Source organism: Leiobunum rupestre, chromosome 3, assembly GCF_980474605.1.
Source record: "Leiobunum rupestre chromosome 3, qqLeiRupe1.1.hap1, whole genome shotgun sequence".
Taxonomy (NCBI): Eukaryota; Metazoa; Arthropoda; class Arachnida; order Opiliones; family Sclerosomatidae; genus Leiobunum; species Leiobunum rupestre.
In genome coordinates, this window is record NC_143386.1 from 45,777,057 (window position 1) to 45,788,633 (window position 11,577).

Below are 11,577 nucleotides of genomic sequence, written 5' to 3' on the forward strand. Positions count from 1 at the left end.
TTGAGATCTCATCTCTTCGTGTTCCTTAAATTTTTTTCGTATAAAGCAGATTTTACAGTAAATATGTTCAGTAAAAAGAATTCAAAAGGGTCTTCAAAATCGAGAAGTAAAAAGAGTGGTGTTTCGAAGAAAGAAACTGAGAAAAGCCTACTGGATGGAGGAAGTACATCTTTGGATGTCTCAACAAAATGGGATATCTCATCGGCGGGTTCGCTTCCGCAAATAGTTTTGGATAAACCGGAATTTCTTACCAATGTGAATTCAGGAAATACGTCCACTGAAAAAAGCCGTGATTTGTTCGAATGGGCTTTAGAGTGCGTTTCAAAATACGAGAACGCGTCTGCTGCTATGAACCCCACAACGTTCAGTTTCGAGTTCAAACGAAGTACAGCCACGGACGACACGGACAGTGTCATCCAAAAACTACCTTCGCACGAGAAAATTACTGAATTATCGCGTTTACAAAAAGAGACACAATTTGACTATGAAAAGGTAAGTACCGTAAATTTGAACATATTTTAATAAATATAAAATAAAGTAAAAATGTAGTAGCTGTAGTAGAAAGGATGTCCTTTTTAGGAAAAAGCATCTACGGAAGACATTTACATTGTTCTAACGCAAACAGAGGTGACCTGGTTACTGGACATTCCAAGTGCCTATGTCACAGATCCCGAAGAAGAAGAACTTATGGAGAAGATATCTAGCCGACCCAAAGATGTGGATTCGAGAGACGCCAGTGTTCAGGTTTACCGGGTAAACGTTGAAGAAGGACTCGATGAGGATTTCAAAACCCAAGACCGTGGTATTCAAGTACAACCGATGTTAAAAACCCATTGCGCCGCGCAATCATCCGGCTGGGACATTTACGACTCCGTCCAACCACAATCAAACGAAATGGTTGAACCTGCAAGAGATATATCGTCACTGACGAGGATGGAAAGGGCTGTGAGTTGGAACACCTACGGCTCCGATGTATTACGAGTAACAGGAAGGTCCATCGACGTTAACACCAGCAACCGTTCTCCTCTGACACTTCCTCTTCCTTTTGCCGGGCAAACCACGACGGTATCGCGCATCGTGTGGCATCCCACTGTCCCCGACCTACTGGCTGTTGGATATACCATGGAAAGCGACAAGGTGGGAGCCGTCGATTGTTGGACGCTCAAAAACTGCACCCGTCCGGAGAGAAGGTATCACTTGACGCGTCCTGTTCTGGACATCGCTTTCTTGGCTGATTATCCGGCATTCTTGGTGGCCGAAACGAGCGTGGGTATCCATTTGGCCGATGTTCGATCTACGGGCACTTGGACCAGGTTCCTGAACAACTCCTCAGAATTTGATCGTCTGGTTGGTTGCGTATTGCCATCCCCCGCTAAATACGTGATCGGAGCCGGAGGAAAACCCGTAAAAATAGACGTTATTTTTCCTCGTAAGTAGATTCTTAAGGTCTTTTCACACGAGCCAACTTTTCAAATCAAAATGCTGAGTCAGCAAAAATGGATCAGTGATCCATTTTTTTCTGGCGTACTTTTTTGGTGGATCAACTCATCGAACTTTTATTCACACGAACCAACTAGTTTACTCAACTCAAGTTGACTCATCTAGTTGGATCAAAAAGTTGGCTCGTGTGAAAAGGCCTTTAGATGAGGCTAACTAGCCCCATCTAGTTTCGATTTCGTCAAACGTATCCTGACAAATCGCTTTGTTTCGTAGAAGATGGGGATCAAAAGTTAGTTTACGATCAGCGTGGAAAATATTGTTTGGGCAAATCGCAGGTTGGGTATATATTGTTATTTTCGTCGCTGTGTCCGAATAGAAATAGGTTGGCTGAACTGAAATTCCATTTGGGACCTGTTACGTCTTTGAGATGGACTTCTACTGTAGAAGAGAAGCGCAATCAAAGGCACGAAAATAAAAGGTAAATTTATCGGTATTTCGAGTTGGTCTAATTAGTTTTTTATTTCTTTCTCATATAGGTGGGAAAATATTTTTGTTAGCTCCAGTGTAGATTCAACGGTGGCTTTATGGGACGTTACTATGACGGAAAAGCCCGTGGGAATACTGCAAACACTACCTATTTCCATGGCAATAGATGCCGACTGTCTGTACCACCCCAAATTAAAATGCTATATCGTGTCTGCAGTAACCCCAGAACATTTGCATATTTGGAAATATCCCGAAAGTGCTATTCTTGAAGGACTGGTATACTTCGTAAAGTTTCAAATTGAAATATGCGTTTGCTAAATCGAATTACATTCATAGGCATCAAAATTAGTTCCCAAAACGCCAACGTATACGTGGTCTATTTTGGAAGTGCGCAACACGGCTGCCAAGACTGATAAAGCAACTGAAAATATAAAGTTTTCTTGCATCACTCTTTTAGAAAAGGGAACAACGGTGGCTGTGGGTCACAGTGATGGTCGAATTGCGTTGTTTCCATTGCTTTTAGATAAAATATAACTTTTAAATTTTTAAGTTGGATCTCAGTTTTTACCGTTTAAATTTCGCGCTGTTGTTTTGATCCTGCCGCCCTCTATTGGCACGTCACTAAGTTGTTTCAGAAAAAAAAATGGCGGTTGTTGACAAGAAAATTATTCAAAAAATAAATGAGTGGGATGATCCTGTAAATCCGTTGGTACCTTTAACATCTTTACAAAAGGATGGAATTAATGAATTGATGAACTTTTTCGAAAATTGTAACACCGCAGTAAGTTTACTTTATAATGTATAAAACCATTTGAGATGATCATCCTAAGCCTTGGACTTAACCTGTCAAAAACGTATGACTTACTTTGGGCTATTTTCATTTTGTAGACTGAAAGTGGTTCTGAAGAAGTTATCCCAAATGAAGAACATGAAAGTTCTGTTCCTTTGCAACCGATACAAACTACCCAAGAGGTTGCTTTAATTCGATTGATTATCAAAAAGTCACTTATGATTTATTATATGGTTTTTTTTAAACTTAGTTTATGACTTGGTTCTCGGAGCTGGAAAATGAAGTACTTGATCAGAAAGATGCTTTGTTCAAGTAAATACCACATAATTTTATTAAAATTTTGGTTTGTATTCTTATATATTTTTGTCTAGAGCCTATATCAAAGAACTAGAGGGATATCAGTCTCAGTGTTCTTCATTATTGGATGAAAATCATGTTGCTTTAGAACACCTTGATTCTCTGGGGAAGAAATATGTTTTTGTTTCCAACAAAACAAATGCATTGCATGAAGCTTGTGAGCATTTACTTGCAGAACAAGTATGATATACTATTATAATAAAGCGAAGGATGTTCCCATAGATTTTCATGTTTATATATAGGGAAAATTAGTAAATGCTGTGGAAAATATTAGTGAAAAACTCTTGTACTTCAATGAACTTGACAGTCTATCTCAAAGATTAGCAGCTCCAACATTATCAGTTCTTCACGAATCATTCGTTCCTATTTTATCAAGGCTGGACGAATGCATCGCTTACTTGGAGAAAAATGTATTTTATATCTCTTTGTGTCTTTGAACATTAATATTTAAAGTTATTTCTACCTTTTAGTCTCAATATAAAGAAGCAGGAACGTATTTGACCAGATTTAATCAACTTTTAACTCAATCATTGAGTATGATAAAGATGTACGTTACTAATACCATTCAACAAACAACGCAACAAGTTATGGCCAAAAGAGATCCAAACATGACTCAACCTGAAAATGCTTTCACCCTCTATTATGGAAAATTCAGAACCCACGCTCCAAGAATACGTTCATTAATGGAACAGATTGAGGAGAGAGTAGATCATAATTCTTCGTAAGATTTGAAAAATGCTATACAATTTCTCGTAAATTTTCTATAATTAAAGTGGATTATTATTAGGTACCAACATCTACTTGACGAATGCCACCAATGTTATTTTTCACAGCGTGAACACGAACTACTTCTCGGAGCCAGTGTTTCCGCAGCAATTACAGAACTAGCCAATAAACATCAACGTGATATTTGCGCTTTAGTTCGGAGTGGATGCGTTTTCTTGATTCATCTCTGTGAAGATGAACATCAGTTATTTAATCAGTTTTTTTCAAAGCCGACTGAGCAGTTAGAGTAAGCATTATTTCGAATTAAGTTAAGTTCATTTTGTAAATCTAATCTTTCTTACATATTTTTTTCCATTAGCAAATTTCTGAGCAGATTATGCCAGCGGCTGTATGATGTAATGAGACCCATTATTATCCATGTTGTACATTTGGAAACATTGGCTGAGCTTTGTACAATATTGAAAGTTGAAATGTTAGACGAACATGTACATCATAATCGTACGTATTGATTTAATTCCTTTTCGCAAGATATAAATTTTAAATTTAGCCCTTTAAAGCCTCTCAACTGAAAGCGTTTGAAATAATCGCTCATCAAATGATGGAGGATGTGCAAGAAAGGCTAGTTTACAGAGTGCATATCTATATTCGTTCCGATATTATTGGCTATAATCCAGCGCCTGGAGATTTGGCCTATCCAGACAAACTAAAAATGATGGAGGTTTGATCAATTTAAATTTTTGGTCATTGGCTGCGTTCAGTAACTCTATAAAAGCTCAGCGCTGAGCTCAACAGTCAGCAGATTTTACTGAACGGGTTTTTTGACATCACGTTGCCTGTCCGTTGAGCAACGAAGTCATCGGCTGTAAGAGCAGGTTTTTCCATTGGTCACGTGACGTTGCAGCGCGGAGTAAAGCGTTCAACGAAAGCCTATGTCACGTTAGCAACGGTCTCAACCAAAATATTTCATTGACAGTTACTGAAAGCAGCCATTATGGTTTTGAGAAATTACTTAAACATTTTTAAATGTAGAGCATTGCTGAAAGTTTGCAAAAAGGCACACTAAGTCGTTCCAGTTCAAGATCATCATTGGTTTCTTCCGTCTCTGCTACCCATAGTGAACCAGCTACGATAAAAGTCAGCGCTTCGGAACAGATTGTGGAAACTACCCCTTGCACGGTTCAAAGTGACCGAGCCTCGGTTGTGTCTCAAGGACGAGCTAGATCTATTAATTGTTCGTCGTTCAAATTTTAATATCTAAACAATGAGAAGAACAGTGAAATTAAAAGTGTAAATTTTCAGATTCTCCGGCTGATCTTCACGGAATGTGGTACCCAACTGTTCGTAGAACGCTTGTTTGTCTGTCAAAACTCTATCGTTGCTTAGATGTAATATGATTTTTAAACTGTTAATTCTGTTTTTTTTATTCAACTTCGTAATTAATTTTCAGAAAGCCATTTTTCAAGGACTCTCGCAAGAAGTGTTAGGTGCTTGTGTTGAATCCCTGTCAAATGCTAGTCAAACCATTTCAAAGAATAAGGTATTTTTTCATCATATTCTTGTTTAATTTTAAAAATAACTTAAAGTTTTCTATTAAATATTCAGACACCTTTGGATGGCCATCTCTTCCATATCAAGCATTTGCTCATTTTAAGGGAACAAATTGCTCCGTTTCAAATTGATTTTGCTATTAAAGAAATGTCACTGGATTTTACTCGTTTTCGAAGTACACTTTGTTTTTTTGAGAATTTTAGCTAAATTTTTATTTAAAAAATTATAATTTCAGATGCAGCGTATAATTTAATGCATAACAAGGCCAAAGTTTTTGCCTTCAGTTCCAATAACTCTTTGTTGGAGTTTTTATTCTCAGGAACGCCACAAGTAACGGAACATATTATTGATTCGAAGAAAGCAGTTGATCATCAACTTAAGATAATTTGTGAAGAGTTTATTCAGTACGCTGCAGATTCTCTTTTAGGAACGTTGCCTAATTTCTTAAGAAAAGTCAGTAAATGCAAACAATCTTTCGGGTATTATAATAAAATGCATTTAATTGTTTATACAGGTTAAAGTTATAACAAATTTGCAAGCGGAAGAACCAAATCGGGATATTCAGCTAAAGAATCAGCCTTTCGCTACTCCCGAATTGACTGCCCAATTAGTCAATGAAAATTATCGCAATTTGAAATTGAAATTAAATCAGCTACAACAAAGCATGGCGCTGTATTTGTTTAATAAAGATACAGAATACATACTTTATAGGCCAATACGGGTATGTTTCACCTTAATATGCTTAATATCTCTTTACTTCGGATGTTGAAAAACTTTTTTTTATGTAATTTTAGAATAAAGTTCAATCAGTCTATGAAAATTTGATTCAAATTATTAGAACTAATTATTCGGAGGAAGATCAACTGGTTATTGGCCAACCATCTCTAGAACAGGTAAGGCATTGAAGCAAAAAATATTTCGATCAATTTATTCGTATAACATCTTTTCTGTTCTGTAGATAACCATTTTATTATCAACACCTTTTTCAAAATAAGTTCTACTATTGTAATAAATCAAATAGTTATATTTATGTAAATTATTTAAGTTTGTAATTTTTTTTTAAAAGTAAGTGCTTCAATTTGAACTTCCATTTGAAATTCTTTTCCTGATAGATAATGTTTGTTGGCTGTTGGCTTGTCGCATATGGCAAGTAGGCCTTCGCAAAAACACCATGGAAATATTAGATATTTAACATACTGAGAATGGGGTATTTACAAATAATACTATGACACAAAGCGACCAACAATTATCAGATGTTTGTTGCGTGAAAAAAATCACAATATCTGTCATGAGCGTATTCAGACAGACTAAGCAAGATATCTCAAATGCTCTGTTGAATGGCTTGATTACTCTCACTTCAACTGTTTTCACCTCTTTTGCACAGTCTGTACAACAGGAATGTATATTAAAGGGAATATAACCTGCAAAGCAATCTTTATAGAAGACCCCTTAAATTTTTCAAATTTGCCTGTACAGTGGCACCAAACATATTTAAAGCCAAAGGCACGAGCTGCAAACGATTGTGTTCCACACCAAATACCTGAGGTTATATTCCCTTTAACAATGAAAAACTGATGGTTTGTGGGCACCCTATCGCAGTGGAGTGTTAAACAAGTATTTCCATTTGGAAGCCGAAATTTGGGTGCAGCTGTTCATAGTAGGAAATTTTATGAAGATCTACGTTCAACCTTTCCCATTTCGAATCCTGGAATTAATCGTTTTCACTTATTTACCTACAAACTTCAGAGGAAGAAGAGAGATATTGATTAATGGGTATCCCATTCCAATAGCTTCCAATGTGAGGAACTGGATGTCCATTTAATAAGACAGTGGGGTCGAAAGTCGATTCAAAAAACGTCATCAGTGTGTAACTTTGTAAATGCGACGAACGGCAACCGAATGACGTGTTTTAAATGGACTTCAACCCTCCACGGCTCTTCTCATAGGCTTATATACTATATTATTACTATATTCCCTTTAATTTCGGTAATAATTGAGAATATAATGAATAATCAATTAAATCGGAATAGTTGGTATTACACAATTACAGAACGAAAACGGATGGGAGAACCATATTTGAAAGAAAATTGGCAAAAACTGATAATACTTCAATGGCTCATTCTTCAATTGCAGCACGAGTAGTCAATTCATAATGGGAATTTAACTTCTAGTATTGGCTTAGTACTTATAGTGGTTTGTTACGGATGTAATCCCAAAATTGTTGGGGTCTTCCATAAATGTTGAAGATAAGAAACGATATCGGCTTTTTCCGTTTCGTTTTTTAACAGGTTAAAATGTTAATGTAAATAAGATATTCTTTTTTAATTATTGCTAATCTTGTTTACTATTTTTTTAACCTAATATATATATATATATATATATATATATCCGCTCAACAGCGTTTACAGGGTCACTTATATTCTGTCATTCCATCTTGTACAGTATTCACTATTAATATGTTTTAATTAATAAACGTTTGTTATTTTAATTAATATATTATGACTCCTTACTAGTTTCGTTAGTGTAGTGTAGGCTTTGCTGTTATCATTGGTGTTTAAAAACTCCAATAATAAAGAACGCGTTGGATATTATATTCCCTTATAGAGTTCTTTCTTTTATACACTATAGCATCGCAATCTCTTGGAGCTCCCTCTTTTCACTTGCACAGAAAGCTTCTGCCAACACGGCTTCAGCTAGGGAAATTGGGCCCCAATGCAAAATAAGAAAATGGGGCCCTGTGTTATGTCAATTTTTGTGCGTTCCAATGTAATGTACGCGATGGGGTGCATTGGCCTATTTACGTCACTGGCTTCCAATATCGTGAAAATGACATCACGCTAATACTGCCTATAAAAATATACATGTATACGGCGTTCTTTCGTGAGACAGCCAATCGGATTATCGGACAGTCGACTAAGTAAAAGTTCATGGGCCCCATTACTGGGGTGGGCCCCAATTCACCGCATTGGCTGCATTGGCGTATTTACGCCACTGACATCACTTAAATATAAACCCCGAATGACCAAAATCCACTAGTTCTAAAATAAACTTAAACATAAAAAGGAAAAAACTTTCAATGAAAGTTCCCATCGATTGACGTAATAGTTTTCCATCGATGGCACTCTTACGCAAATTTTCAACAATGTTAACTTAATTGCTTTTTGATATTTTATCTGACTGAAAAATTACCTAAATCAACTTTATATAGAACATTACAGCAATTTCATACTTCTATTAACAATAGCTCTCCCTAACATATTTAATTACACGAATGTGACGTACTCGAGTTGAGAGATTTTTAAAAAGCAAACATTTTCAGACTAAATGTATGATGAAACAAGTTGGCAAGCCAAAATATACCTCTCCTCGGAAGAATGGTCCCTAGTGGTATTAATTTCTCGACACGATCCCCAAAGATATCTCCGCAATTCAGAGTTATTTACGAAAAACGTTTTCTCGGTTCAAACCCTGCCTGGTATAAAATTTTAATTTTAATTTAAATAATTGAGACGAAACAATCGAGTTTAATTTATTCAGAATATTATAAATTAAGTAGTTACAACAGCGAGTTAGACTTACTAAAACAATGCACAATTGAATTTAACCCTTTTTACAGTACATGTTTATCAGTTGAATATAATACTAAGCAAATTTTAATGAAAGAAATATCTACAGATGGTATTTGTATTTTTCTCGCTTACGAAATACTTGCCGCATCTTTAACGCTCATTTTATTTCAACGCTCGTAAACTTCCAGTTGACGTTGTGACACATACCGCATGAAAAAGACCAATGCCGTCCAATTTCCAATATCATATAATGACTCGCACACCCAGGAAATCATTGACTGCGTTAGAAATCGTAGATATCCAAATATCCACACCAAATATATTTACAAGAAGCAAAAACCTTACCATCAACAAAGCACAGAGAGCCACTTGACTAACCGCCAGCTCTTAAAGCAATTATCGTTAAATTATCTCCTTTGAATTAACACAACTATATATAGGTCGTTAATAATACCCGTAAATAAATAACAAAAAAACTAACAAAGTGGACCACCCACAGGGTCTACCCTTTAACCCTCTAATCTCGGCTGACTGCGCTAAAACAAGATTTAACCTTTAAAATTTCATTCGTAAAAAAACCAGATTAGGCCTTCATAAATTCATTAATAAAAAAAGACTTTATTACCTATTATGCTTACGATGCGTGTCTTAATTTCAATGAACCTAAGCAGCTATCGGTGGTTCTGTGGTAGAGCGCTCGACTGCCAAGCCGAATGGCCTGGGTTCGAAACCTGGGTGGCGCATTTGTTTTTAATCAATAGAGAAACGCTAAATTAGAATTTCTTCGATGCAATAATTTCAATTTCAATTCTATTTCAATTAAACGCAGTGATTACACTTTGCACCGAAAATGCGAACGCGTTCGCAGGCCTGACAGACAGACCCACAGACCCACAGACAGACCCGGTGGTTGTATAACCCCTCCTAGGGGACTTTGTCCCCTCGGAGAGGTAAAAATAGAGTATTGAAAAGTAGTTGTTTAAATTAGTTTTATTAAATCGCACAGTTTTGCGCGATTATTTGGAAAATAAACGGTCGGATATGAGTCGGCCGTTGTTCGGGTTATAAATATGTACTGTCTTTTTCAAGTTAAGACATTTATTACAATTCAAGGTCGGTGTTCCGACTCTAAACAGATGCAATGGTGAAACTTATTGAGTCAGCAAGTGGTAAAAATGTGAGGTCACCATACTGACTTTAAAAGGGATCAAAAACGTACTTACGTGGAAATATCTCAAAAACTTTTCAGACTTATAGAGCAGGCTTGGAATTAAGGTTTATTTCTAAACTGGTCTATTTGGCCAGTGAGTCCCAACTCTTGAATTATTTAAGTGGTCACGTAGACCAGTTGGTTAATAATACGGTAGATAATTTGGAATTAATAAACTGGACATTGGACCAGTGAACCCCTAGCTTTTGAATAAAAAAACTGGTCCGAGCAATTAATAAACTGGTCTTTGACCCAGTGACCACCGCTTATTTCCAAGGGCACCAAGCCTACAAGGGGCACCAAGAAGGTTCGAAATAAATAAAAGTACAAATCTTTAACCATTTGCTTTTCACAAAATATTTTCCGTAGTAATTTTAGTAAACGCGTCCACCCCTATGAACCAAAAACGTTATAACATTCTCTGACGGACTGCCGTCTGGCCCCTGACGACATTCTAAATCTGGCAGCAAAATGAATTTTCCTTCCATTTCTCAATTATAAATTGAGGAAGCGCCTAGCTAGCTTCGCTCGCTATTGAAAGGGGGCACCAAAATTAACTTGGGCCTAGGGCCGCATATAGTTTTAATCCGGCCCTGTATTTACCATCTATGGCATTCTCATACTATTTACCATCTATGGCATTGTCATACTATTTACCATCTATGGCATTCTCATACTATTTTACATCGATGGTCATAATTCTTTCATGCGATCTCCATCGATCGACATAATTCTTTCATGCGATTTCCATCGATCGACATAATTCTTTCATGCGATTTCCATCGACATAATTCTTTCATGCGATTTCCATCGATCGACATAATTCTTTCATGCGATTTCCATCGACATAATTCTTTCATGCGATTTCCATCGATCGACATAATTCTTTCATGCGATTTCCATCGACATAATTCTTTCATGCGATTTCCATCGACATAATTCTTTCATGCGATTTCCATCGACATAATTCTTTCATGCGATTTCCATCGATCGACATAATTCTTTCATGCGATTTCCATCGACATAATTCTTTCATGCGATTTCCATCGATCGACATAATTCTTTCATGCGATTTCCATCGACATAATTCTTTCATGCGATTTCCATCGATCGACATAATTCTTTCATGCGATTTCCATCGACATAATTCTTTCATGCGATTTCCATCGATCGACATAATTCTTTCATGCGATTTCCATCGACATAATTCTTTCATGCGATTTCCATCGATCGACATAATTCTTTCATGCGATTTCCATCGACATAATTCTTTCATGCGATTTCCATCGATCGACATAATTCTTTCATGCGATTTCCATCAATGACCATTATATTACACCAGAGTAATTTAAAAAAAAATTATATAAAAGTTATAACAATATTAACGTAAAGTATACTAAAAGAAGATTTAAAAAATAAATTAGTAAGGAGTCATATTATTGTAAGATTTT

At 36.3% G+C, this 11,577-nt stretch overlaps 2 protein-coding genes across 2 annotated transcripts; both read left to right on the forward strand.

Moving 5' to 3' along the window:
* The first annotated feature begins 63 nt into the window (after positions 1–63).
* Positions 64–2,460, forward strand: LOC149951940 (uncharacterized). Its single transcript, XM_090169703.1, has 5 exons — positions 64–492; positions 580–1,429; positions 1,714–1,918; positions 1,977–2,202; positions 2,263–2,460. Exons 1-5 carry the CDS (start codon positions 64–66, stop codon positions 2,458–2,460), a joined length of 1,908 nt encoding a protein of 635 aa, XP_090025829.1.
* Cog3 (conserved oligomeric Golgi complex subunit 3) lies at positions 2,009–6,386 on the forward strand. Its single transcript, XM_090168388.1, has 18 exons — positions 2,009–2,202; positions 2,263–2,707; positions 2,815–2,898; positions 2,967–3,028; positions 3,088–3,253; positions 3,316–3,483; positions 3,544–3,794; positions 3,861–4,085; positions 4,158–4,297; positions 4,357–4,517; positions 4,829–5,030; positions 5,099–5,184; positions 5,247–5,336; positions 5,402–5,522; positions 5,583–5,800; positions 5,862–6,068; positions 6,142–6,240; positions 6,306–6,386. The coding sequence occupies exons 2-18, from the start codon at positions 2,570–2,572 to the stop codon at positions 6,339–6,341; spliced, it is 2,454 nt and encodes an 817-aa protein (XP_090024514.1). The 5' UTR covers positions 2,009–2,202; positions 2,263–2,569; the 3' UTR covers positions 6,342–6,386.
* The last annotated feature ends 5,191 nt before the right edge of the window (positions 6,387–11,577 follow it).

Bases quoted from the DNA above. Each gene is read 5' to 3' on its own strand.
- LOC149951940 (XM_090169703.1), top strand. From the start codon at position 64: ATGTTCAGTAAAAAGAATTCAAAAGGGTCTTCAAAATCGAGAAGTAAA. The intron at 1,430-1,713 runs GTAAGTAGATTC...TTTGTTTCGTAG, and splicing joins AATAGACGTTATTTTTCCTC to AAGATGGGGATCAAAAGTTA. The intron at 2,203-2,262 runs GTATACTTCGTA...TTACATTCATAG, and splicing joins GTGCTATTCTTGAAGGACTG to GCATCAAAATTAGTTCCCAA.
- Cog3 (XM_090168388.1), top strand. From the start codon at position 2,570: ATGGCGGTTGTTGACAAGAAAATTATTCAAAAAATAAATGAGTGGGAT. The intron at 4,298-4,356 runs GTACGTATTGAT...AGCCCTTTAAAG, and splicing joins CGAACATGTACATCATAATC to CCTCTCAACTGAAAGCGTTT. The intron at 5,801-5,861 runs GTCAGTAAATGC...TTGTTTATACAG, and splicing joins TGCCTAATTTCTTAAGAAAA to GTTAAAGTTATAACAAATTT.